Below are 26,158 nucleotides of genomic sequence, written 5' to 3' on the forward strand. Positions count from 1 at the left end.
AAAAAAAAAAAAAAAAAAAAAAAAAAAAAAAAAAAGCCACCTACCGAGATGGATAGTTCGATACTAAGTTGGGAATGTTCATACCCACAAAATGTTACTATCTCCCCCTAGGAGGTCGCAAAGCCCATAATGCTATGTGACAAATAACCACCCCCCAACTCACTACTAATCCCCATTTATCTCCAGCTCTGCAACACCAACACAACAACTGCTGTCCTACTGCATCACAACCTTAAACCCCTCAAAACTCGGCAACACCCTCCTAATCTCCCCCTTGTACCCCGGAATCCCACCCGTATAATTCAACTGCTCAAACGGCTTCCCCGGGAACGTACCCCCCATATACGTTGACCGCGTCGTGGGCAACAACGTCAGGTTCGACAACTCCTCAATCCGATGCTTCCAACCATGCATAGCTGACAAGGTCGGCTCAACAGATCTAATCCCCCTCCGCTCCATCGCGCGAATCGCATCGACGATCCATCGTCCTTGAACCTCGATCGTAGTCGGTCCATTAGACAGCGCGGTCGGTGCCTGTGGTCCATATGTGAAGAAGAGGTTGGGGTAGCCGTGGATAGTAAGTCCCAGGTACGTGTGTACTGTCGCGGCCCATTCATCCTTAAGATAGGTGCCCTGTGTACTGCGCAGGCCCAAATTGGTGAGTCCACCCGTGGACACGTCGAACCCGGTCGCGACGCAGATTACGTCGAACTCGTGCTCCGTGCCGTCGGCCATACGGATGCCCTTTTCTGTGAACGAGTCGATGGGGTTGTTGCGCACGTCAACGATGTCCACATTCGGACGATTGAATTGGTCGAAGTAGCTGAGTTCTAAACTCGGCCGCTTAACTCCCCATGGATGTGGTGGCTCTAACGGGGCCAACAGGTCGCGTTTCACAGGGTCGTCGATACGAGCGCGCACCTTGCGTGCCCAGAAATCGTAAATCACCCTGTTGGCTTTGGCCACAAAGAAATAGTCACTGTACGAGCCGACCCAGTATCGGAACCCGCCTTTCTCCCAGAGCTGCTCGAGGAACGCTTCGCGCTCTTTCTCATCCTCGTCGAATACCCCTCGCTCGATAAAGTCGTAGGTGAACCCTCCGAAGGATGTTTCTCGCAGTCGGAATAACTCCGGGTACAATTGCTTGAGGCGCTCTTGCTCTTCAACTGTGAGAGGTCGCTTGCGCATCGGAATGGCCAGATTGGGTGTACGCTGGAAGACCTTGAGAGAGCTTGCAACAGGTCCCAGGGCTTGAGTGAGTTGGACGCCGGACGCGCCGGTGCCGATCACGGCGCAGCGCTTGCCTTGCACGTCGACGCCGTCTTCGGGCCAGGAGGCAGAGTGGTGGACTTCTCCACGGAAGGTGTCCATACCAGGCCATTCAGGGACGTGTCGCTTAGCGGCGAATCCGGTCGAGACGATGAAGTATTTCGCGGATGCGTGACGACCATCGGCTGTGCCAACTTGCCATCTTCCAGCAGTAGGGTCGTATTCGGCTGATACTACAACCGTATTAAAGAAGCAATCCTTCTTGACGTCAAGTACACTCTCGACATGCTCGAAATACCGCCGAATCTCGTCGTAGGCTGGATAGTTGGTGGACCAATTCCAGTTGGCCCATGTTTCTGGGATGGAATATTGGTACTCAGGCACTTCAGAGTCCACGCGAGCCCCGGGGTAGCGATTCCATTGCCATGTTCCTCCCAAGTCCGAAGCAGCGTCGAAGATGATTGCTTTAAGACCTAGCTTTCTCAATTCATGCAGACAGTAGATTCCGCTGAATCCGGCTCCTACAATGAGGACATCTAAATACAGGTCGTTGCCATTGGGGGCTTCGGTGCCGGTGGTGGTTGGTTCTGGAGGTGCGTCAGAAGCCATTTTGGGATATATCGCAGAGATATCTCAGCATGGTCTCCGAGAAAGAGGGGAAAGGGTATTTATAAATAGGGTCAGCAGGGCAACCATGAACCTCCGGGCAGAAACCCCGCAGCAGTCGGCGTGAAGACTCTCAACCATTCGTATTTAGGCCGTGGCTGACCCTGGCTAGTCGCTGCACTCTTTACTGGTGATAACCCCGCTCCGAGATGCGCGCCACGTTACATCTGCGGCAGGGGGGTATTTGTGGCGGTTATCGGGGCACCAAAAGGGCAGTTGGACGACATCCCTTGGTTCAGTGTTCGTGGTACGCTGAGATAATGTGCAATGGATGAATGACCCGGGACCTACGCTTGATCAATTAAGGTGAACTTCGCCCGAGACGGAAAACACACAAGCAGCAGTATATTGGATTGCCAATTGAACTTCTCGAAATTATGCTATAATCCATAATGACCCTGGCTTAACTTAGATAGAAAACTCCCCCGTCAAGGGTAAGTCCCGACTCGACCGTCCCACATAGACTTGGTACGTCCCCGATTGCAGCTGCCACTGCTGCGCTTCCACATTCCAGGTACTCAGGTCGCGCCGATTCAGCGAGAAACTCACCTGGGCTGTCTCGCCCGCGGAGAGAAGCACCTTGTCGAAACCACGCAGCTGACGGACAGGTCCGTTGGGGATCCCCACATACAGCTGGGCCACCTCCGCCCCGTCGACCGATCCACTGTTCTGCACCTCGGCCGTCACTGTCACCAGATCATCCCACAGCCGAGGGTTTCCTCCTTCTTGGATCGCAGCTGACGGAGGATATTCGGACGTTGTCTCGTTGGTCTTTTCGATGCTCAGCCCTGAGTAGGCAAAAGTGGTGTATGAAAGGCCAAACCCAAACTCAAATTGCGGGGTGATGTTATCCTTGTCAAATGCGCGGTAGTCGATATAAACTCCCTCGGAAAAGTCCGACTGGGGAAATAGGCCATACGGGGTCTGTGGCTCCGACGGATGCAACAAGGAGCCATAATCCGATGCCTGCTTAGCGATCGTGTATGGAAGCTTGCCCGAGGGATTGGCCCGCCCGTAGAGAATGTCTACCAAGGCATGCCCGGTGTCCTGACCTGGCAGGTGTGCCAGGACGACGGCCGTGACATTCTCATGATCAATCCAATTGTACACCAATCGGATGCCAGCGTTGTGAACGACGACAATGGTGTTGTTACACTTGCTTGCCACATTTGTGACCAGGGTGTCACTGTAGTCGTCCGTCAATGCGGAGCGATCATAGCCTTCCGTGGCATAGCTGTTGATGAAAACGAGGCACGCCTCAGACGTGGGGTCCACCTCCGGGTCTTGAGCACTGACGTCCCACAGCACGGATGTACCGTCCTCGTAGGCCTGCTGTTGAATGGCATTCAGAGGCGCGATGACATATGCCGGTGAGTTCGATCCCGAGCCACCGCCCACCCAGAGAGTGTAGTTTTGAAAGAGGGCACTGGTGCCCAAAACAGTAGAAGCAAGATCAAAAGAATCAATGACCTTGGCATCATATCCAAAGACAGACACTAGCTGGGGTGTTTGAAGAGGAAGCGCATTATTGGTGTTCTTCACCAAGACGTGGCCCTCAATTGCGCTCTCCAGAAGCGTGCTCCTCTCGTCGGGCGCGGTTCCAACAACAACCTGGTGCTCCGACTGGGCACTAGCTGGCATACCAACGCCAGGGGTGGGAAAGTCCGTATCCTGGTTCAACTGGTACCACGTTGCAATGATTCTGATCCGATTAGCTTGGTTGTACCGGGAACATTAGCCACGAAGCTCACCTAGTCGCCATATCGTCCAATCTTGATGCCTCCATCGTGCCATTAGCAATGGCGGTGGTGAGGTTGGAGCCCCAGAGCGTCGTTTCAGGCATCACCATGTCCAAACCAGCATTGGCCGAGGCGATTCCACCATGCTGCGCTCCCCAGTCGGTAATTACGTAGCCTAGCATATTCAGCAAAGATTACAGATTGGCCAAGTCAACAAATCTTACTTTGGAATCCCAGCTCGGTCTTCAATAGACCGTTGAGGGTCTTGCTATTCTGGCAAGCATACGAGTTGTTGATCCGCTCATATGAGCACATGATGGCAACACTTCCCGCCAGGACTGCATCCTGGAAAGGCCACAAGTAAAGCTCGTGAATTGTCTTGTCATCGATGTTGGACGAAACGGAAGCAACGTCAACACCATTAACCGTTTCCGGATTTCGGTTTGTCTCTTGCTCATTGCCGATGTAGTGCTATTGAACCATAAGCCATGCTGCGCCTTGCCTGAATCACTAATACTAACCTTGGTCGAGACACCAACACCAGACGACTGTACCCCTTGCACCGTTTCGTATACAAGTGCTCCAGTGAGGTAGGGGTCATTCGAGAACCCTTCCCAGTTGCGGCCACCCTCTGCCACCCGCCCCAGAGGGCCGACAACAGGACCGAGAAGAAGGTTCACTCCTTTCCGGTGAAACTCCTGCCCCATGTACTTGGCCCTCTCTCGAGCAAGTGTCCGATTCCAACTATGTTGTTATGTTAGCTCTAGGAACAATAGAGACGTTCATTGAGATTTTTCATTACCTGGCACCGACGTGAATGCCGCTAGACCAACCGTTGACATAGTCTGTTCCCCTCTGCGGACATTAGACACATCCAGTGATTCATGAGGGCCATACGTACCAGTCCATTGCTTGCATCACTGACACAAAGACCGGTAAAGTTGAGGCGCGGGATCTCGGCAATGAAGCCGGAGCAGCCAGTCTTGGAGCTCACTCCTGCTGTGAGGTTGACCTTTTCGTCGTCCGTCAACTGGGCGACAAAGGCCTTAGCCTTCTCATATGCGGAAGCCCATGACCCAGTACCCGTTCCCTCGGCTATGGTCAGGCGTTAGTGAAGGCAGTGCCTAGAAAGGGGGCACACCACGTACGAGACGGATAGACTGCGGGAGACTGTCCATAGAAGTAAGCATCACTAGTGATGTTCTGTGTCGGAGCAGCGCTGGAGAGCGCGAGGCCACCAAGCAAGCTGAGAAGCGCACTAATGCTGTGCATGTTGCCGATGCTGTCTTGAATGCTGCCAGGTCATGGTGAACACTGGCCCCATGGTGGTATTTAAATGTCACTTTCCCCTCACATCTGCACGGATTACAGTGGATGTGTAGTTGCGAAGGTATAGTTGCGGTGCCCGTGTTTGCGGAATTTCCTGACTAGCGGATAAACATCGGGCAACGGACACAAATGGTGAGTGATTAGACCCTGTCAGGCGAGGTGCAATGGAGCAGAGCAGGACTATAGAGGCCTTGTCGGGGTAACATTAGGCGAGCCGTCGCTTCTCCTCCACTTTCGGCAGCGTGGAGGCATAGAAATGCCGCAGTAGAAATCCCACATTTCCTATCGAGTCTCCACCTGCAGTGGAGAAAATCCGGGGAAATGCAGGGTGTAGGTCGTCATATAGGCCAAAGCATGACTCGGCTGGGGTACGGGGCGAGAGATAGGGTGTACCATGCAGAGCTGCGCGTGGGAGAGAGGCGAATCAAGATTTGACTTCTCCATCCAACATCCGGCTTGGCTTAGGCACTTAGGCTATTATACTCTCCGGTCGTCTGACCGCAGGAATATGGCATGGCGTCACCCATGAGGCCTTGTAGGTCCGAGTGTGTGCTTGGTCTCCTGTTGTTCCCACCAGGAGCCAATCAGCTGCTGGATATCACCATTTAAGTTCAACGCTTATTGTATGGCATCGGGCCTCGGAAGATAGTAGACGAGCCCTATCCATCGGGTCGCTGGCCTAGAGATGACGGCTCGTACCGCGCGAAAAGTTGGAAACCGCTCCCACTCCCTCATCGGACCAGAGAATCGGCACTTGTGTAGACAGAAACTAGCGCTGAGTGGATGAAGCACCCCGAGACGAGGGCGTGGCATCGGATGGTGTGTGATGGAATCAAGTCCGTTCAAGGCATCACCCGCCTGGGCCGGGTTGGAAGTTGACCGAGCGGGGTCACCATGAAGAGCTCATCGGAAGAAGCGACAACGCAATCATAACACTTCTGCAGTCCATCTGACACGTAGTTCCAGGATGGCGAGAAGGATATGCGTAGAGTACCGGAGGAGGGAGATGAGGCAGAGGGAATGAATGCCAGTGAGGCTGTTCCAGCCCGTGCGAGTCCCAAAATGGAATAGTGGCAGTCGCGGCCAAACAAAAAACACGACACTTTCTTGTTCTGCCTCTTCCCTTTCTCTTCTCTCTCCCTCTCTCTGTCCTTCTTTCAATCTCCATCTTCACTTGCTTAGAAATGCTACCAAGTATGTCCCCAAGTCTGGTACCCCAAAGTTTCCTGATAACCATGTGGGACGACTTCGGCATCCCTCCTGCCGTCATCGAAGTCCGGGTATGCCCCGGACCCACCAACGCTGCCCAATCTACTGCAAACATGCTCGTAGTAGAAGATTGACCATGCCCTGCAGTGTGCTGGGGGAAAACATATTGCGGGGATGCGGGGGACGGGATGATGTTACTCATGCATCCATAATCAGTGGGTCCCCATGTTTTTTCTCCATGTCCCTCTCCAAAAATTGCAGGGATGGGAAATCCTGGTCGGATGCCCGCGGTGCTTTCACCCCTTCTTAGTTCTTATTCACCTCTCAACAATCATATTGTGCTCTTATGCGCAGAAGGCGGGAATAATACGTTGCAGGGATTAAAATGAACAATATCCCGCGGATCGTAAACGTGGTGCCCCGTTCGCTGGGATGAATCCCTCTCTCAAAAATTGGCCCCGACCACCAGCCAGCGCGGTAACGCAACCCCGCTCATACCCGCGCTTCCTTCTCCGCATGACTGCTGCCATGCCACACCTCGGGAGCAATGCGGCTTTGCAGGTTCCGCTCCTCGTCAACAAATCCATCACCGAACACCGCAGCAACTTGCTCTAGTGACTTATTTGTTGTCCCTGGAACGAAGAGGAAGGAAAACTCCGTGGCTGCCACGCAGAAAAGTCCGCAGAAGAGATACGTCCCCAGCCCGAGTTTAAGGAGCATCTCCGGCACGACAACGCCGATAATGAAGTTAGCCAACCAAATCCTTCCCGTAGCTGCGCCAACCCCCTTGGCACGTTTGGAACTGGAAAACACCTCTGCGGGAAGGACCAAGGCCAATGGCCCATACGAGACGCTGTAGGAGAGCACATATAGTCTGTCAGCCATGTCAGTGGTATCTGCGAAGAAACGTTCGAGAGTGAGTGCTTACAAATCGGTGCCACACAGAACCACCCAACTGCCTGATGTGTAGCCCACTCGCGACTGAACCAGTTTATTGTCTCCACCATCACCAGATGCGGGATTGCCATGACTATCCCGCCGTAGATGGTCAGTGTACGCCGTCAACCCGATCGAGATCCAACATAACTGGAATTCCTCCAACGACCTGACAGACATTGACCATCCCTGACAGGATTAGTGAATTATTGTCGCTCTGTCCCAAGGCTTCGAAGAATGTGGGCGCATAATACACGAAAGCGTTGATCCCCGAAAGCTATCTCGGTTAGGAGCTGAAGGCATGGGGAAGGATTTTTGCTGCAGTCAGCAGGCTACATATCTGCTGAAGGAACGGAATGGCCAAGGCAAGGGGTGTCCTCCTGAGGGATCTTGGGTGAAAGAGATTGACCCACTGTTTAATGCCGACCAGGAGCGGATGGCGAGCGTAGTCATGATACTCCCTTTTGAGGAGCGCCTGCTGGAATCGATACCTTTCCATTCCAATTGCTCCGGTGACGATGCTGATTGCCTCCAGAACCCAGAATGATCCACGCCATGCGGGCGGGGAGATCTCGGATATATAGAATGGGGCACCCATTGCCAAGGTGCCGACACCGATCCCTCCGATAGATCGGCTTGCCACGATTGTAGCATAACTTTGGGCGGCTGTCTGAGTGGTGGCAGCCGAGTAGGACAGAGAACCGACCATAGCCAAATGGAAACCGCCGAATGACGCCAGTAAAGCTGCACCGAATGCGTAGGGATCGTGGAAGCGGTTTTTGAACTCCCCGGCGTCATATTTCACTTCCAAGGTTAGAAGAGCAAGCGCATTGGTATCGGAAAGTTCATCATGGACTGCCGAACTCTTAACGAGATCTTCGGGTTGTTCTCTCTTCGCCGTTGCAGGTTCTGTGTGCTATTGAAGCCGCCTCTACTGGCAAGGTGGAATAGATGCGTGCTGCATAGCAGAAGGGTGCCTTCTCACAGTTTATATAAGTAACCGGTTCAGGGAGCAATTATGGGCATACTTAATCTTCGTGAACCACGTTCTCAATCGGCAATTGAGACGCCGCCCCGCACCTGGGGTGTCGATCCGGAGGATCAATCATTGGAGCTCGGTGGAGGTTTGCATTGGCAGTACTTCATAATTGGCAAACTGGCTGCGACGGGCCATCTTGCCTCGTTCGCTGTCGCCAAATGCAGGAATACGTCCTCGTGAGGTAAGGCTGCCAAACATCGTATCGGCGAATCAACAGCGCGGTTTGCACTGTAATAGAGCCCGACTTGGCATCATGATGGATGCCATCATCTCTTCCCAACTAGCCTATCATCTTTTCCAGGCCATCTGAGTCACCACCTTGCGTGAATTGTATTAATGTTCCCCAAGGTCGCCCCTAATGAGTTATCTGGGTCCGAGCTTAGAGTCATCAGTACTTCGATCTCTCGGCTGCCTGGTCCCGACCTCCGCATATCCCCAGTTTGCCGTATATCATCTCGACGCCAGAGTCTGCTTCAACAAAGTAATCCACATATGCTCGCTTCCTGGTCGATGAGTGGTCGGGCCCGGTATATTGGGCTCACTTATGGAATGAGCAGTATATCTATAAACAAAAACGCTGCAATCTGTTAATTAAAACAACTTTGTCGCAATTGACTAACAAACTAAGAAGAGTACTTCGTCCTTGTCGTTGCCTGCCCTTCCAATAACACTCCAATCCGATGAGACAACTCCTTCCCGGGCCATACTCTCAACGCGTACGAAGACGCCCACGGACACATTATATTCGACCTCGGCATCAGTAAGCAGAATGTATTTTTCTGGGGGCCAGACAACCAGGGTTCAGCACCAGAGGCAAGAACCAGTTTTCATTCCAAAAGCAGGGTCTCATTGAAGGGGATTGATACCTCATGGCTCTGGTCTATAATTACGAGTCGATGACAAGCGAGCTCCATCTTTTGGATTTGACCGATTTCAGCAAGGCCAGGGCCGTTATTCATCTGCCGGTTCGGCTTCGGCCTGGTCTGCATGGGAATTGGGTGGACAGTCCCATATGCAATCTGTATAAGCTGTAGATCATCTCCTCCACATGGGAGATGACGGGATGAAGAAGGTTTATTACCTGCGCCCGAGTGGCGGTATATGCCGTGAGGTGCAACTGTTACACACTTACTCTGCTACCCTATCGGCACACTATGAAGGTAAATAAATTCGGATGAATCAATAATACGTTCAATACAAAGCAGAAGAGATTCTATCGCAACTGCAAACTCATACCGTTGCAGTCGCGTGGCTGTCTGATGGTACACGATAATATGCTATGACTCGACCTTGCGCTACATGTCTCGCTATTTGGGAATGAGCTTAGACAGTCGCTAAGTGCCGGATAGTGCTTGTAATCCCAGATGAACACCGCTTGACAGATTGCTGTGTAGCTCTGTGCCTCACAGTATCATGCCGGGTAGAGCGTGCCATCTGGCTGTTGTGCAGTCACGACATTTGTCCCCTTCTCCAGCAGTCCCAGGAAAGAGAGTAGCGCAATATTGTTGATAGCCTTAATAGTAAACAGATAGACCCATTTGTTGAAATCAAAGTTGACATCGACTGAGTTTAGGTTGGCTTACTGCGAGAGAGGTGGCGAGGTGTAATGTGCGTCTATTGTCTTGAGAGATCTCTGCTCAGACTGAGCCACCTTAAACTCCCATCGCTCAAGGTGCCTGATGGCAAAAGCAGCGGCGATTGTCTGGCGCTTGCGATCACGCTCCCTCTTATCCACCACATCGAGAAGATGCGCGTGAGTCCCCCCAGGAATGACATAATTGAGGTCCTTGACAGACATCGTGCCATGTTCGTATATGTCAGGAATCGCCTTGATGTTGCCGAATGAGAGAGAATTAAATAAAGATGTGTACCTCACATTGTGCCATTTGGCCCGGTGAGGAAATATCTGAAGTGAATGTGGACTGAAGCCGACCCTCCATGTTGGCGGCTGGAGACGAATCTAGCAGATACAGCCAGTAACACATTTTCATAACCAGGCCTATTGTCCCCTTTTCGCTCTTCGCGCTTCAGTCCCCTTCTTCTCTGGCCCGAGCAGTCAATGATTCTAGCAGTCGCTCTGGTAGCAGTGCGATTCATATCTAAGTCTATCCCGCAACACAACACTGGTTACCGAAGATCTCATATCCTACCACTCAGATACTCCTCTTCTTTCATCAGTCCATCCTCCCCTACAGTCTCAAGCTCTCTGATTTACTCCTCACCACTTTACCTGCCACCAGATACTTCCAGGCCATTCTCTCACAACCTACAACTGCTGCAATAGGAAAATGATCTGGTCCTCGGAAGCAGACGCCAAGGTAAGCCAGTTACTCTCACATGAATGCCACGGTTATGCATGACGCTGACCTTTCAAGCTCTTCGTGGGTGTCTTGAATCAGTTGCGCGGAAAATTGAAGCTCGACTATCAAGAACTTGCAATGCACATGGGCGGAGGTACTCTCTACCCTTTCATACTCTCCAGAGTGAAGTATACATACTGACACACCTAGACTGCACCTCCTGCGCCGTTGAGCAGCGTATGGTGAGGCTCAGGAGGATGGCAACTGCCGCATCCGTGGCATCATCTAGTGCGACCGGTGGCGGAAGTAGTACCAACACAACCCCTAATACTACCCCACGGAAGCGCAAGGGAGATAGTCTGGCAACCGCTCCTGCGAAGAAGGCCAAGACAGGGGGTGTCGCTTCTGCCAGATCTGAGAAGAAGGAGGCAGATACAGCTCTTGTCGAGGAAAATGGAAAGGCCGAAATGAAGGTCAAGTCTGAGATTAAGAATGACCCTGTGGAATAATGGTGTGCCGGGGCTGTGTTGTTATCTACGTTTCCCTGTGGTTTTCTGGGTGACAGCGTTTTAAATTGCCTTACACACACAAGCAGTAGAATGCTGGTGAGGCAGACCTCAATTGATGGATGGAATGAATAGTAGCTAGAAAAGCATAAGCGCTGTGTCATACGATCGAATGATCCCGCAATCAAGTAGCACCCGTCGCCATGTAGATACATCCAAGGCAACCTGCAATAAACGAAATCTGTCTTAGACCATCATCACATAGCCAAGATCGGATTGAGCCAAGGGCACAACACCCTATTCCTCATCCTTCCCACCAGTCGGGATGCTATCGTCAATATCAGACTCCTCCGACACCTCCTCATATTTGATCTTCTTCCTAGTTGAGCGTTTCTTCCTTGGGCTTAGTGCAGCAGACCCATTGTCTGACATTTCCTCGCCCTTGGCCTTCTGCTTTGTCGCAGCGCGTCTCTTCTTGGGGCTCGGTGTGGCAGAACTGTCATCCGCAGAGCGCTTCACGTTCATACTGAACGTTATGCCAGACTTGATCCCCTTGCGATATTTTCCGAGATGCTCCTTGAGAGCCTTTGCGGTGGGCTTGTCATCGCCGGCTATCGAGGTTAGAGTCTGATCTTTTGCGGTTTGTTCGCATAACGGCCTAGGAATGATGAACTCACGCCAGCCTTCGGCAATCTTATCCAGATCCAGGTTCAGTGTCTGGGTCTCGAAAATGGTCCGCCACAGCTGAAGTGTATTACGTTAGATAGTTGATAATTTGGGTTTCTATGCAAGGGTATAGTTACCAGATCTTCGTTTTCCGGTGTCCAGCGCATGGTTGATGCCGGTTGAGTCAGAAGTGATGGAAGAGATGATCTTGAGGTGAAGAGCGTCAGATGTTAAAGGTAACGAGATAGTTTATTCGTTGCCGTAGCACCGGTAAAACTTGGGATAGTTTGGGAGCTTTCTGCGATCTGGTTGAGATACACTAAAGGAGAAGAAGCTTTTGCTAAAGGTAGGCTGATCGGAGCAGTATGGTGGTTAGGTGTTGCCTGCCTAACGAGATAAATAATCTGTCACAGCAACACAAGAAATACAGGTCATTTAAGTTGAATGTGAGCCGTAGTAGTATTCACTCGTTAGCAGTCACTGTTTTGTTTCCTGGGAAAGGTGCCGAAGTAGACAGGCTATCAGTCTCTGCGAAAGATGGCGTCTGCTGCCTCGAAAATGACCAGCTATATAGGCTCAGAGGGTATCTTACCCATTAAGAGCTTGGTATTACACTTTACTACATAAGAATTAAGGTGGAGCGTTTTACAGATGCGCGTCGGGTGAAAGCGAGGGTAAGGGTGAGCATTGGCCTTTCGAGGTGATCACGAATATTAGGTTGTCCAGACATGCTGCATGGTCGGATAAGTGTTGTGAGCATTTGTGCATCCACATATTCTAGCACCAAGCTTGAGCACATGGCAGGCATGGAGCTACACTACTCATTCAAAGCAGGGCGACTAGATGAGCGACAAGATACTAACTCTGTCGTGGCCGTCGTTGCTGTCATTGGTTGCCAGCAAGATGACACTCAGACTAGTGAGTTCCTCGGCATGAAGTAGAGTCTAGCTTGGCGACGAACTGGGTTTTTGCCAGGTTCTGAGAAGAATAGGCTATAATAGCCTGGCGTTATTGACCACGGTTGAAGATTCAGATCAATCGGGAATCAACCCGAGATCTTGATCGGCCCCCGCGGACTCAAAAGGGAAAAGCGCGCTGCAAGTGCCAGGCATGCAGGCATCCATGGTTTCCTGCGGGCCTCGCGAAGGGCCCAAAATGTATATTCCCGCTCGTCTCACCACTATCCTACATCTATCATCCCCCATTCGATAGTCCTTGCTAGATTCTAGGCATCATATTCCATTCTCGCATGGTCTGACTAAGCTTCCTTTCATCAGGATCAGTCCAACAAGTTAGTTTCATCCTCTGTGGGAATCGTGGGACTAGTGCGTGGATAGCCCCCAATAACGACCGCGATGCTAGTGGCATGAGGTGGAGAGACAAGTCGGGATCACCCAGCCATTCAACACTCGTAATTTGGGTCATAATGGCTGGGGTCTTGACTACCCCGCTATGCCTGTCTGCTCCCAAATTCACTTCTTCTCTCCCCCCTTCCATTTCAACTAGTCCAGTCTCCATTATGGCCTCTTCCAATGTCGTCCTTGTCCCTGGTGCCTGGCATCAGCCGTCCTGCATGCGCCAGCTGCAGGATGAACTGACCAGCCGGGGGATAAACGCCACCACAGTCGCTCACCCGTCCATTGGCAACACCTCTCCGCCACTGAAGACCATGGTGGATGACAGGGCGAGTCTGCACGCCGTCATCGAGGAACTCGCGGATAAGGGCCACTACGTGACTGTGGTAGCTCATTCATATGGCGGTGCGGTTGCGTCGGGCGCAGCTGAAGGGTTGGGTGTCGCCGAGCGACGTGCGGCTGGAAAGGCAGGTGGGATTGTTATGATCGTATACCTTGTAGCCTTTGTCGTCCCCAAGGGCCAAACCCTTCTTGGGTATTTTGGTGGAGTCGCCCCTTCCTTCTGGGAATTCAAGGTTGGTTCTGTCAAGTCAATATAGCCATGATACGCGCACGATACTGAATGGATGGTTGGACCAGGGTGACCTTATCTATGCCAACAATCCCGCCATCAGCGATCCGGCCAACCTCTTCTACAATGACCTCCCCCGCGACGTACAAGATTACTGGATCTCTCAGCTTCTTCCCATGGCCGCGGCGTGTTCCCAAGTGCCCAACACTTATGAGCCGTGGAATTATATCCCATGTACTTATATCCAAGCGAAGCAGGACCAAGCTCTGCCACTGGAGATGCAGGAGAAAATGATCGCCACTATGGGGTCCGTTACGAACCTGACCCTGGACTCTTCACATTCGCCCTTCTTAAGCATGCCCCGTGATGTTGCCGTGCTGGTCCAACAAGCAGTCAAGGAGGGGTTGGAAAAGGCGCCTGGTGTTAGTATTCTTACCGCATGATTTTTGCTTGAGTCCGTCTTGCAGCACACAGTTTATGGACAATTTTAAGAAGATTATCATGAACTTGAACCATGTTAAACTTGCAATAACAGCAGGCACACAAGTATTGAAACACAACGCCGTCTTCAAAAGGTTCTGCGGCACTTCAGAGCACAGCAGTACCTAGAATCATAGTAACGAATCGCGTCAAGGTCCTCAGATCAGCTATCTCACAATCAGCGTGGGAAGTATTGAAGGGTCGTCTCAAGCACCTGGCAGCAGAAAAACCTGGCAGCTGCCATCATGCGGTCTAGTAATCAGAGGAAATGGGGGGATAGTGATAGCTGTACAATGCCCCTGTCTTGTTGGCATCAACGTGATCTGACAAGAGCACCGAAGTGTACAAAGCTAGTAAAGATCAAAATAAGTAGGAAAGAATGAATACTAGGAAAGATGCAACTAGACCTCGCTAGTAAGAAGGCCGCCTCTTCGAGACCCTCCGCAGGCGGTGAGATGACGATCTGAATCTGCCTCCCCGGCGCTGCCTCAAATCTTTCTCCACTCCTCCACCCTCTGCCTCTAGCGGTAACCCATTATTTGTTCATCCATCCGTCCCATGGCTGCAGATTCCGGGCAGCGCTCCAGTGAGGGTCCTCGTTTACGACCGCATCATATGGGGAACAAGACCGTCGTGGCTTGTGACCAGTGCCACCGCCATAAGCTCAAATGCTCGCCGCGATCCCAAGGATGCGCCCGCTGTCACCGTACGCCTCCACTTCCCGCTGCCTCAGCCGGCCATCTCTGAACAACCCCAGGATTAGGGATACAGTGCACATCCAGCCGCCCGATCAAGAAACGGGGAAGGCGACCAACTAGGGAATCTCTCCCACAAATACCTCTTCCACTATCGGAACATCACTTGTCGGTGCGGCCCGTGACACCCACCCCGGCTTGTGCGCGGATGTGCTGAACCCCATTGCAGTATGCACCTGATTATCCTGTACTGGACTGCCTTTGCGATCTGCAGGTTTTGACATCGGAACAGGCCACGCCCAGGTAAAGCTCTAACCTCCATCGATTTTTAAGCCTGTCACACTCACCATATGCAATAGCGCTTCCCCGCTTCAACTCTCGCGTTTTGAGGCCTGTCGTCTGTTAGAGCACTTCTATGCTTCACCCAACAGAGAATTCCATGCCTTACTCATCCGAAAAGGCAGACTCTTAGATCAGCGTGCTCCTAGGCCCATATTGCCAACCCTGCTGCTTTCAATCTTATGTACGCCTACGGACTTCTCCCGAGCAATAATCCTCCAGCCATCTCACATGATTTAGGCGTCGCTTGTTTCATGCCACCAGCAGAGCAGTCACTTTATGCATCCGAACGAAGCGTCAATGAGCGCATGGCCCAGGGACGCTATCTCCTCGACAGGCTAATTCAGCATTTTCACCCCAGGACATTACCCGATACTAACCACGTGCTCGATGATGCCTTAACAGCATTCATCATGACAAGTATCGCCCCGAGCGAAAGATCGGTCGAGTCAAGCTTGCAATACTGGCTTATATTCCTCAAATTCGTTGTTCAGAAGTTGGAGCTACACAAAGATGTACCTGATCTCAGTGAAGACGACAAAGAGGAAAGGAGAAGGTTTGTCTCAATTCCTATTACAAACACTAGATCTAACGTCGTTTATATTGAGTCCGTGACAGGCTATGGTGGGCAACTTATATTATTGATCGACATGCGGCCTTGTCATTCAATGGACGACCGCGGATAACCGACAATGAATGTCTATCTCTCCCGACTCCGCGCCCCGATCCAATATGGAATCAGCCCGGCCCGTTACCTCCCGGGTTTCAAGGGCGAAGCGCACATGAAACAGTGCTCAGCTATCATGTAGGGAACCTGGACATGCTAGGCCTCTTTCTGCCTCTGTCAAGGTAGGTCTCCTGAGAGTCCCTAAGCTCAAGCCGTGGTATCTGAAGCTAGTGCAGGATACTGGGCGAGATCTTGGAATATCGCTTCCTTAGCGATCATTCAACATTTAACACATGTCATGGTCTTTGGAACACAGTGCAAAAGAATATCCTACAGAATCTCGAGATATGGTATCATTCATTTGAGGCTCTTGTGGGCTCGGAGTTCTGCGCAATTGCTGAACCAGATTGCGATTCATTTCCGGCAGCAGACATCCCAACAGTGGCCTACTATGGTTTTCACATGTACCACTGCATGTTTGTATTACTACATGGTCCTATGGACGTGGTGCGAATGTATCAAGACCTTACATGGCAGTCATCTTCCGACTTTCTGACGGCTGGCGAGCATGCTGTGGCTTGTGCGAATGTGAGTCACCCCAAATCGCATTGTAATATTTTGATAAACAGAAAGCTTCTATCGTTCCAAATACACCGTTGCTCACATAAGCGGATAAAGATTGCGCGACACATATTGCGAATCGATCCACAACTGTCTCTAATGTATAGGTTTTTCGGAACCTACTTTTTACAATCGTCTTTCATCTTCCTCATTCTGGCACAAAAATTGGGGAAGCGATCCGACGACCTGATTCTACGCAATTGTTCGATTAATCTACAAGTTTTGGACATGTTTGTGGCAGCGACGAATATGGACTACCAACGCACGTTTGCCAAGCTCTTGCGCCGAGCGCTGTCATTCAATATGGCTGAATCTACTGGGGATAGTGTACCCGGACAAGATCAGCCGACGCCGGAACTCACGGGCGCACCTCAATTACCCTTGGATCCAGAAATGTTTCGTTATCGCTGGGCCCCTGGATATACTGGATTGTGGGTTGGCCCAATGGGCTGAGAACAGATCAAACAGGTCATCGTCCGTTCATTACTCCATCGATGTCTACGCGGCTATCAGGCCTACCTGAGCAGTTACGAACGGTCTAATAATTACCATTAGGCTATTAGAGCTCTATAGAATATGGCTCGGACCCGTTATCGCTTGCATGGCCTGCTGGGCAGAACGCCAATCTCTGCCCAGGATATGGAATCTATGCATTCTGTCCGCCCAAGTCCGATCCGAGTCCATGTGGATCTTCGAGGTGGTTCTGTCACTGCCATAGACAGTTGCGTTGCCGGCCTGGCTATCGAGAGATGGGGCTGTGATAAACCGGATCCAATCTTCCTGAACACGGAAGACTAAGGCAGCGTTTGTCGGCGCTTTGGCTGGCAGGGCCTCGTCTGCAGCACGTAATGCATCTGCGAAGCAATCATAGATATATATCAAATCGACACAGTGCTGGGCAATCCCTTGCCGGGGCCCCGGAAATGGGTTGCCCACGCTCATGCGATACGAGTGCACCGCAGTAGGACGCGTTATAGTAGGGCGTTCTGTAAGCTTATCCCTTGGTACTTCCCAATCCCTCAGTTCTTGTCTTGCACACTGCACAGGATACCCGAACTGTATATCCGTCAACATCTGAAGCACCCGTTTTCTAAGCTCTGTTGGGGGAGTGTCTGGCTCAAAGCCATACGCCTGGTATAGATCTTCTAAGAACTCCTTTGACTCCACCCCAGCAGATAGTTGTTCGCTCAGATGCTCATAATTTCTGATTCCATTTACCTCGTTTAAGTGTAGAAGACCCTGTTCGTTATCAGCATATGATCACAGTTCGGTATAATAGACTGGCTGACCTCGACGTCTGTGTCACCAATCAAAACCGGAATGACTCCGGCACCAGAGACCGATGTTTCCGCACTAGGCTCACTGTGGAGGCCATCGAGGTGAATGTTCCAGCGACCATTTGGCCTTTTTGAGATGGTTAGGCCATCTTCCACTAGGGGACAGACGATGGAACCCAACTTCCCAGCCGCTTGAAGGATCTCCGCTGGCGGAAGGTTGACCATGAAAGCCATGCGGGAGATAGCATCGCCTGCGGGAGCTCCTGCATGCTGACAGAAAGCGTTCCAGCGCGCGTTGGATACGTCCATCGAAATGGGACCGAGCACACCAAGGGTCCCCGATTGAATGATCCCTCGCTGGATCAAGGGCTCGCCTTTGCCAAGAACAGCCTCCAGGACGTGGGCATGCGACGAGCTTCCGCCAGCGGACTGACCTCCAACAGTGATCTGGGTGGCATCACCGCCGAATGCCCCAATGTTCTGACGTACCCAGCGAATGGCGGTTCGCTGATCGCTTAGTCCGAAATTGCACCCTTTTCTCTGACCTTCCGGTTCAGCTTGAATAATCTCGGACGAAGCCGCGAATCCAAACATGTTGAGTCGGTAGTTGATGGTGGCCACGATCATGGGAGAGCCTAGCTCAACTGATTTTTTGACGAGGCGAGCCGGATCTATTGGGGTTGATGTTGATCAGTGGTACTGTGACCGGCTACGCCAGTTTCTCAAGCAAAGCACTCACCCCAGATCGGATCTGTTCCCGCACCGAAGCTATATGCTCCACCATGGATATACACATAGACCGGCAATTTCACTTCCTGCGCGTCGAAACCAGCTGCAGCAAGGGCCGCAACACTGGGTCTTGTGATGAACAGATTGAGACAGTCGAACTCAGACTCCGTCACGTCGGCCGGGAACTCAAGATACGATTGATACTCGTCGGTGTTGTTGGGTTCCTGCGGCTGAGGGCAGCGAGGACTGATGCACAAGCCTGGATGTTAGCGTTCTGTAGTCCTCCACACTCAGAAGCAGAGATGGCGACCTACCCGTTCCGTGTTGCATCAAATTCATCCTGGGGTAAGCGATCACGGAGCACTGCATGCTGCCATCTCGCCGGTACAGTCCCGTACGGGATCCCCCGAAACTCTTCGATTCCGGAGATGGATGATTTCCTCCCGATCACCCGCTGAGGATGTGAGGGTGACGTCTGCGTTGGGACAATGACGACTACCTGGTCGGACATGGGGCTGGACGGGACGGGAGCCTGGTCAGAATTCTCGGGCACCCGAAGCTGACGCACTGCAGCAGCCATACTGTCGGTTTAAAGCAGGAAACAGCAATGAAAAGGCGTTGGCAATTCCGAAAGTCATGGTCGGCGCGGCTAATGATTTATACCTGTCGGGGTCGACCATCGTGGAGTTGCATCCCGGCGGTGGATCCCCCTTGATTCCACTTGCTGTTCGCGGCTGTCCGCATCCCAAGCTAATCTGTTCCAGACCCAATCAGCGTCGGCATTCGGACCGCGCCGGTGAACTTTAGTCGGTGAATTACGCTGCCAGCATTCGGCCAATTTCCTTCTGCGCGGCTGGATCTCATCTATTTGGTCGGCTGACAGAGCTTCTCCGCAACCCCGGCTTTGGGGACCAAGAAAAATCTGGGGAGAAAAGGATAAACTCATCCCCAAGTTGCCTCAATATAAAAAGCCCATCCTGACAGCGCTCACTGCACAATGTCTGGCTCTCTGCTTGTGCTCTCAAGTTTGCTACCTGTCTGGCTTTCTCAACCTTCTCTACACTATGACGGCTCCAATGTCGGCCACCGCTGCCGCCCGAGCTGACTGGCGTGCCATTGCAATTTGCCTGTTCATCACCATTGCAGCCTTCCAGTTTGGCTTTGACTCATCCTATTACTCTGGTAGGTTCAGAGCCATACCCCTTTCCCCAAAGAGCGACCAGCTTGAGTTTGCGAATACCGAACGCTTGGGCATGTTCTGATTGCAGTATGTTAACTCACATTCCCTCAGGTATACTGGTGATGGAGCCCTTCATCAAAGCCTACGGACACTATGACAATGCAACTGGGGGCTATGTTCTCAGCTCCAGCGTTCAGTCTCTCACGACCAGTATCATCAATGTCGGTGAGCTCGTCGGAGCCGTATCATCATACCTTGTCGATGACAGACTTGGTCGCCGTGGTGGTCTGTTTGTTTCAAGCACATTTGTCGTCTTAGGGGTGATCTTCCAGGTTTCTGCCGACAAGCTTGCTCTGTTGATTGTTGGACGGCTACTCCTTGGTTAGTACTCATCGACGGACGCTTTACCACAGCTATCACGTTCAATAATCGGTTGTAACCGTTACTAACCGACGCGCAGGGTATGCCGTGGGTCTTATATCATGTCTAGTTCCGCTGTATGTAGCCGACTGTGCCCCGGCCAGGTTCCGTGGAGCTCTGGTTTCTCTCTACCAATTCGATGTTGGCCTTGGACTGCTACTGGGTGTGATCGTCGATAATGCGACCAAGAATCGGAACGACAGCGGCGCTTATCGGATCCCCATGGCGGTGCAGCTGGTCTTCCCAGTCATACTGGTTCCGGGGCTTATCTTGTTCGCCCCTGAATCACCTCGGTGGCTCTTGAAGAAGGGGAAGACGGAGCAGGCCCGTGCAGCCCTCCGTCGCTTGCACGGAAATCGACCGGACGTGATTGAAAGCGAGGTTCTCTACATATCTGGGACTATTGAAGAGGAACGCCGCGCTGAAGGTTCATGGAGGGAGCTACTCCACTGGCATCAGGACGGTCGCAAAGCATACCTGGGGATGGCACTCCAAGGTAAGATGAAAAGCCCCCTTGCCTTCCATCGTCCTCCAATACTAAGTGTCTTCTCCGCATCAGCATGGCAACAAGCGTCTGGAATAAACTTTATAACCAGCTACGGAATCGTGTTTTTCTCTGCCATAGGGATGACCAATTCATTCCTGATCCAAATGGGCCTATACCTGGTCCCCATGCCCGCGGTATGGCTGAATCAATATTGCGTCGAACGCTTTGGTCGTCGTCCCATGCTCCTGCTCTCGTGCGTCCTCGTCGCCATTGTCCTTTTGATTGTCGGCGGGGCCGGAACAGCATCTCATAAAACCACGACTCTCGACCGATTGATCGTCGCCATGGTATACATCTACATGATCGTGTATAATCTCTCCTTGGGACCAGCTGTTTGGGTGGTAACCTCGGAAATATCTGCCGGACCAAACCGCAGCAAGTTGATGGCTACGTCGACCGGAGTCAATTGGTTCTGCAGCTGGATGGTGACCTTTACGTTCCCCTATCTCTTCGATAGTGATGCCGCCAATCTCAGTGCCCGAGTCGGCTTCATCTACGGTAGCTTGATGGTTGCGGCTGCGGTTTGGATCTACTTCCTACTTCCGGAGACCTCTGGACGCACGTTGGAGGAAATTCAGATCCTCTTCAAGAATGGCGTATCCGCCTGGAATTTCAAATGTATGACAAACAAACACACAAACCCCTCCCCCCCTTGCTTGGTGTTAGGCAACACGTTGACTAACTCGTCTTCCTGCAGCTTATGAGATCCCCGAAATGCCAGGTGACTCTGTCATTGACGAGAAAAAGGAAGCACATGCTACTGAGGTAGAGGAGGTATAGAGCGGGGGTGAGTGGACTTGACTCACTGTTCTTGTATTCTAAGTACCGATGAGCGTATGTGTCAGACTAGTATATATGAGGCCATTCAGTGATCAGTTCAGATCTAGTTCAGTGTCTTGCTTACGACCCAGCGTTCCGCGGCTCGCAAATTATATATTTAATTCCTTTGCATGTTCCCAAGCACTGAATTAGCTTTGCTTTAAAGCCATAATAAGGTTTGAAGTCCTATTTCTAGTTACTGATACATTTCCATATCTGTTGACCGCATCACAAAGGTACATCTAGTGCTCCATCGCCATCATTACTAATATCTCCGTCTGGAGACTGGCTTTATTTGGGCTCGGCTGGACTTCGGATAAACGGGGTTTCTGTCCGCTACATGAATACGCGCGAACTGACGCGAACCATCATCATGGGATCAAGATAGAGTTGATATTAATTCTCAAGAATCTGCAAGTCGGCAAACTCCGACAGTGGGCAATTAGATCAAACAAGAGCGCTAGGGTGATTATCGTGATAACTGGACTTTTCAGCGTCTATGAAGAGAAATCAACCGTCGCCGACCATGGAACGATCCTTGGAAATGACATCAGCGTATAAGTTCGCTAAGACGATATTTACCCGTCCCTGAATCCCGAAGTTCATTATGCGAAAGGAAACGTTAATAGCATTAGGCTCACATTTCTCCATGTTCTGCTACGACCCTGACTCGTCCACCGAGACGAGGGCGTGTTCGGATCGGCCGGTTGATCGACGGTGGCTGATTTTTGGGTCTGAGGGACATTGTTTACATGAAACCACTCATCGTCGGGAAAAGACTGCATTTATTGCTTGGCAATCGTACTTGACGAGTTTTCTCGAAGACAACACGGCGATTTTAACCTCGGGATCAGGGCATTTTAAGTAGGCGACCCAAAAACATGGTCGGGATGTGAAACACGCCGTTGGTGCGCCGACACAGGACCCCTGATTCAGGGTCCTCGGCATGCCACAATGCCAACCTTCAGCCCACGGTTCGTTCCCTTTCCTTGGCCCGTGGTAGGCCCAAAATGGTCCCTTCGCCCTGAGCCTCTGCTCTATATCAACACTTCTGCCTGAAACAATGAAACCAGCCTATTTCTCTGGGCATCGGCGCACAAATGGGTTCGCCATGTGATATTCTGAACACGTGGGAAAAGACTGGAAGGATAAATTCCAGCATGACTGCCCAGGCGGCCGCATTGATGAGTGAGGATTTTTCTTCCCATAACGTCAGGTGAATTTACCACAATGAAGCTTCCTTACTTTCTGCTCGGGCTGGCAGGTCTCGCTGCTGCGAGTCCCATGGGACTTGCTGAACGTCAACGTAAGGAGAGACCGTCCTTTTATCCTAGCGGCCACGGCTAATCGTTTAGTTTCCGATGGCAACGAACTGCGCGAAGGCTCTTGTAAGCCTATTATTTTCATCTTTGCCCGAGCATCTACTGAGCCTGGCCTGCTCGTAAGTAATATGGTCTTTCGCACCCGATCAAACACTCAAAATACTCACGAGAATCCAAGGGTATCTCCACTGGTCCTGCTGTGTGCAACGACCTCAAGATGGCCAAAGCCGGCCAAGTTCTCTGCCAGGGTGTGGGGCCTGCATACACGGCAGATCTCATGTCGAACGCACTCCCTGACAATACCTCTCCGGCTGCCATCAGCGAGTCGGAGAGTCTCTTCAAGCTGGCCGCGTCGAAGTGCCCCAACAGCCAGATCCTGGCTGGCGGGTATAGGTTAGTGGCTCTTTACTAACATGATTCTCTCGTTACGCACCTGCTGACGTCCATACAGTCAAGGAACAGCCGTGATGGACGACTCCATCAAGCAGCTTCCTGACGACGTCAAAGACAAGATCAAGGGTGTTGTGCTGTTCGGCTACACCCGCAATGCCCAGGAGGGAGGTCAAATTGGCAACTTCCCCAAGGACAAAGTCAAGATCTACTGTGCCATGGGTGATCTGGTCTGCGATGGTACCCTCATCGTCACCGCCGCACATTTCACCTACGTCATGAACACAGGTGAAGCTTCTCAGTGGCTGGAATCTAAGCTCAGCGACACCACCACTTCTTCGCTGACTGGTTCCTCTTCATCTGATACCTCTTCGAGCACCTCAACCGGTGATTCCTCTTCGGAGTCCTCATCCACAGCGGGACTGGGTGGGCTGAGTGGGCTTACTGGCTTGGGCTCGTCCACATCTGGTGGCTTCCCTTCTCTGGCATCACTTTTCTAATCAGCTAAAGCAAGATAAGCTAGAGTGGCCATGGTAATCATGTGGATTATGGTCACTCCTAACGACGCTCCGGACTTGGCATACGAGTTTATGAACGATGTTATGCTCCAAGTTTTACATGTTCGTACATTGACAAGCATGTCCAGAATGAGTGGAGCAGGATATATTTCGAGTTTACCAAGCAAGCTGTTCAGTATCTGTTACTTTTCCTCTCATGCTGTGTCATTCTACTTTATATTGTTTCACGGGTCCCGGAATGGACTTAAAAACGCTTGCTTGATGATAATGAGCTTACTTGAGATTTTACTCCCCTGTCTTGTGTTCGTTTGATCGGTTGATATTGCCTGCCGTGGGATCAGTCACGGCAAGGAAGCCAAGTAAATGTTCGAAAGTCTAGTTTTATTACTTTGACCGTGCAAGTCCATTTGATGCTACCACGGACCATCTTTTATATTTCAATTAGCCAAAGAAAGCACAATAACCCAAAGGCCGTTGAAGAAGTTCGAGTATTTGAATACTCACTTGGGTGCGACACTCCTTCTCCGTACACTAATGATACCTTCCGGCAAGATTTACGGGGGAGGAAAAAGTGAGGGGTTATCTTGACCGTAAAGGTATTTCTTGATTGTTTTCAGTGGGAGTGCAGATTGAAGATTTATTTTTGGTGAAGGGCTGTCCGCAATAGTGGGGGAATCAAAGATAATTGACTGAATCAAGACTGGAGACTGAAGGGCTGGGTTCAGGAGTGATATGAATGTGTGCTGCCTGAGGCATACGAGGAGATATCTCTGTGCCCAGGGAAGGGGAGAGATAGGCGCCCTACTATTTTCATTGTCACCTTGTATGCCGCCTTAACCATAACTCCCGGGAGGTCTCCTTTCAATGTGGTAGTTCCTTTTGTTGAGTCTCATCTAATCCTGAGAGACGCCGTGCTGAACAGAGGGCAGACCAAATTAAAGAATTTGTTACAGTGGCCAGATGCTCAGTCCCTAGGACCGGTAATCACTTCCAGCAGTAATCCGATGATAACCCCTATAGATCTCATATGCTGGACAAACATTTTCTTTATCGGGGTGGGGGCATTATTTCTGATTCTATTTTTGTGGCTATCGCGGGTGGTACTCGGTGAGCCACGTGGGCTACGTTGGAGTTGCTTTCCGCAAGGTTTGTTGACTCCTTCGGTTGATATTTCAGGATTTGTAGAGGGACTGAATCGTGCCGCATCCTTCTTTGATTCCAGAGCCAGGTCGATGGGGCGGAATTAATAGAATCTCCCTTGTGCAAGTCGCGAGATATGGTTTCGAATCCCGCTAGGGCCGGTGTGACGTCTAATTCTGATCTAGTAGGATCATGTAGACTTCTCATCCCCAATGAATCGTGTTGTGATGGCTGCGTTTTCCACCGCTCGCGGATTCGCCTCCAAAGTATAAATCAGTGGCTGCCCTCGTCTCGTTGCATTGTTTTCGGAGGATACCGGATTGGGTAGACTCCACGAGTAGCGCGGACCCTCTCCCTTTTTACTCTGTCCACCCTTTAGCCATAGCGAGTAGACCGGTCGATGAAAGTATAGTTCGATAACCCCGTGGAAGTATTTGTCAACATCATGATTTTTCCGAAAAGCTTATTGGGGGATAGGGATATTGTTGTGGATGTCGAGTGTCGATAACCGAACCACATGGCAATGGGACAAACAGCCGGTTCTTTGGGAAGTGGAGATTCCGAAGACTGGGTTCACTATGACTGATTGGTGTATGCCGGCAGATCTCCCAGAAAACGCTCTGCATGAAGAGAGGAAGCACAACAAGAGCTGTCGCGCGCTCCATCGTATAGGATTATTCTAGTAATCGGAGTGAAAAGAGAGAGAGACAGAGAGAGATAGAAAGCAGCACGTGGCCGAATTCATGATTCCATCACGTGTGTGGCCGTTCCAACTGGTACCAACTTCCACCTTCCACTTTCCATCTTCCAACGTCACATTCCACTTCAGCTGCTTCTTCATCAACTCCAACTCTCCCTCTCAACGGATTCTACTTGGCCATTCTTGACTCGAGTACCACCAATGACACTTCCTGGTTTTCCGCCCCTCTGATATCGCTTCTAGGAGCTTCTGAACCCTGCAGGAGAACGTGCTGCATATCTCTGCACGGCCCATTCCCAACAATATCTGTTAGTCACTGTCTTCCTGCCCTGTTATCACTCCATTGGATCTAGGCAGCAGCGTGGCCTGATATGAAGTCTCTGACTGACTCGAGAATCGATAGTTTTGCGCCTCCCACGCCAAGCTCTGTCCACCACGTGGGAGAGACCCCCGACGACAGAAATACACAGCATTCTGGAATGGCACCATGGACTAAACTCCACTGAATCGGCTGGTTCTGACTGGCCTCGTCTCGCATCAATCGACTCGCCGTACCAATCAAGCTAGACCTGGTCTCGTACCGGTGGAGTGGTGGCAGTTAGCGGAACGGCGGCGCGGGTGGAGAACCGTGGAATCTCTCCTTCGGAGCAAATTCCACGCCTTCCGGGCGCGGCTTTTCCCTTCCTCACCCGCGTCCCGTTTAAATAGCGACCCCCTGCTGCGTGGCCA

At 51.4% G+C, this 26,158-nt stretch overlaps 12 protein-coding genes across 12 annotated transcripts; 5 read left to right on the top strand and 7 right to left on the bottom strand.

The window, feature by feature from the left end:
* Positions 1-216: 216 nt before the first annotated feature.
* BDQ94DRAFT_167622 (flavin-containing monooxygenase) lies at positions 217-1,878 on the bottom strand (the record flags this gene model as incomplete). Its single annotated transcript, XM_026770853.1, has 1 exon — positions 217-1,878. The coding sequence occupies one exon, from the start codon at positions 1,876-1,878 to the stop codon at positions 217-219; it is 1,662 nt and encodes a 553-aa protein (XP_026629772.1).
* Positions 1,879-2,290: 412 nt separating this feature from the next.
* BDQ94DRAFT_184855 (beta-glucosidase) lies at positions 2,291-5,319 on the bottom strand. The gene is made up of 7 exons (XM_026774737.1): positions 4,823-5,319; positions 4,576-4,769; positions 4,477-4,529; positions 4,196-4,418; positions 3,899-4,145; positions 3,687-3,849; positions 2,291-3,637 (listed from the first exon to the last, which is right to left on the bottom strand). The coding sequence occupies exons 1-7, from the start codon at positions 4,944-4,946 to the stop codon at positions 2,344-2,346; spliced, it is 2,298 nt and encodes a 765-aa protein (XP_026629773.1). The 5' UTR covers positions 4,947-5,319; the 3' UTR covers positions 2,291-2,343.
* Positions 5,320-6,704: 1,385 nt separating this feature from the next.
* On the bottom strand, positions 6,705-9,985 carry BDQ94DRAFT_167624 (uncharacterized protein; the record flags this gene model as incomplete). The annotated part of the gene is made up of 4 exons (XM_026770854.1): positions 6,705-7,086; positions 7,141-7,337; positions 7,576-8,038; positions 9,771-9,985. The coding sequence occupies 4 exons, from the start codon at positions 9,983-9,985 to the stop codon at positions 6,705-6,707; spliced, it is 1,257 nt and encodes a 418-aa protein (XP_026629774.1).
* Positions 9,986-10,475: 490 nt separating this feature from the next.
* On the top strand, positions 10,476-10,996 carry BDQ94DRAFT_167625 (uncharacterized protein; the record flags this gene model as incomplete). The annotated part of the gene is made up of 3 exons (XM_026770855.1): positions 10,476-10,505; positions 10,563-10,641; positions 10,698-10,996. 3 exons carry the CDS (start codon positions 10,476-10,478, stop codon positions 10,994-10,996), a joined length of 408 nt encoding a protein of 135 aa, XP_026629775.1.
* Positions 10,997-11,290: 294 nt separating this feature from the next.
* Positions 11,291-11,826, bottom strand: BDQ94DRAFT_167626 (uncharacterized protein; the record flags this gene model as incomplete). Its single annotated transcript, XM_026770856.1, has 3 exons — positions 11,291-11,604; positions 11,671-11,737; positions 11,797-11,826. 3 exons carry the CDS (start codon positions 11,824-11,826, stop codon positions 11,291-11,293), a joined length of 411 nt encoding a protein of 136 aa, XP_026629776.1.
* Positions 11,827-13,171: 1,345 nt separating this feature from the next.
* Positions 13,172-14,028, top strand: BDQ94DRAFT_184857 (alpha/beta hydrolase; the record flags this gene model as incomplete). The annotated part of the gene is made up of 2 exons (XM_026774738.1): positions 13,172-13,589; positions 13,654-14,028. The coding sequence occupies exons 1-2, from the start codon at positions 13,179-13,181 to the stop codon at positions 14,026-14,028; spliced, it is 786 nt and encodes a 261-aa protein (XP_026629777.1). The 5' UTR covers positions 13,172-13,178.
* A 652-nt stretch (positions 14,029-14,680) lies between these two features.
* Positions 14,681-16,955, top strand: BDQ94DRAFT_184859 (Zn(II)2Cys6 transcription factor; the record flags this gene model as incomplete). The annotated part of the gene is made up of 8 exons (XM_026774739.1): positions 14,681-14,771; positions 14,823-14,932; positions 14,990-15,063; positions 15,120-15,283; positions 15,340-15,655; positions 15,718-15,948; positions 16,003-16,354; positions 16,445-16,955. The coding sequence occupies 8 exons, from the start codon at positions 14,681-14,683 to the stop codon at positions 16,838-16,840; spliced, it is 1,734 nt and encodes a 577-aa protein (XP_026629778.1). The 3' UTR covers positions 16,841-16,955.
* Positions 16,955-18,973, bottom strand: BDQ94DRAFT_184861 (Alpha/Beta hydrolase protein; the record flags this gene model as incomplete). Its single annotated transcript, XM_026774740.1, has 4 exons — positions 16,955-17,626; positions 17,677-18,335; positions 18,404-18,639; positions 18,708-18,973. The coding sequence occupies 4 exons, from the start codon at positions 18,971-18,973 to the stop codon at positions 16,955-16,957; spliced, it is 1,833 nt and encodes a 610-aa protein (XP_026629779.1).
* Positions 18,974-19,457: 484 nt separating this feature from the next.
* BDQ94DRAFT_157610 (sugar porter family MFS transporter) lies at positions 19,458-21,320 on the top strand (the record flags this gene model as incomplete). Its single annotated transcript, XM_026768767.1, has 5 exons — positions 19,458-19,575; positions 19,685-19,954; positions 20,034-20,489; positions 20,553-21,158; positions 21,238-21,320. 5 exons carry the CDS (start codon positions 19,458-19,460, stop codon positions 21,318-21,320), a joined length of 1,533 nt encoding a protein of 510 aa, XP_026629780.1.
* Positions 21,321-22,589: 1,269 nt separating this feature from the next.
* On the top strand, positions 22,590-23,571 carry BDQ94DRAFT_184864 (cutinase family protein; the record flags this gene model as incomplete). Its single annotated transcript, XM_026774741.1, has 4 exons — positions 22,590-22,665; positions 22,715-22,800; positions 22,860-23,074; positions 23,133-23,571. 4 exons carry the CDS (start codon positions 22,590-22,592, stop codon positions 23,569-23,571), a joined length of 816 nt encoding a protein of 271 aa, XP_026629781.1.
* An 816-nt stretch (positions 23,572-24,387) lies between these two features.
* Positions 24,388-25,335, bottom strand: BDQ94DRAFT_138388 (uncharacterized protein). The gene has a single exon (XM_026765235.1). The coding sequence runs from the start codon at positions 24,934-24,936 to the stop codon at positions 24,637-24,639; it is 300 nt and encodes a 99-aa protein (XP_026629782.1). The 5' UTR covers positions 24,937-25,335; the 3' UTR covers positions 24,388-24,636.
* A 105-nt stretch (positions 25,336-25,440) lies between these two features.
* Positions 25,441-26,142, bottom strand: BDQ94DRAFT_138389 (uncharacterized protein). The gene is made up of 2 exons (XM_026765236.1): positions 25,833-26,142; positions 25,441-25,737 (listed from the first exon to the last, which is right to left on the bottom strand). Exons 1-2 carry the CDS (start codon positions 25,916-25,918, stop codon positions 25,599-25,601), a joined length of 225 nt encoding a protein of 74 aa, XP_026629783.1. The 5' UTR covers positions 25,919-26,142; the 3' UTR covers positions 25,441-25,598.
* Between the last annotated feature and the right edge of the window lie 16 nt (positions 26,143-26,158).

Source organism: Aspergillus welwitschiae (genome assembly GCF_003344945.1).
Source record: "Aspergillus welwitschiae strain CBS 139.54b unplaced genomic scaffold BDQ94scaffold_6, whole genome shotgun sequence".
Taxonomy (NCBI): Eukaryota; Fungi; Ascomycota; class Eurotiomycetes; order Eurotiales; family Aspergillaceae; genus Aspergillus; species Aspergillus welwitschiae.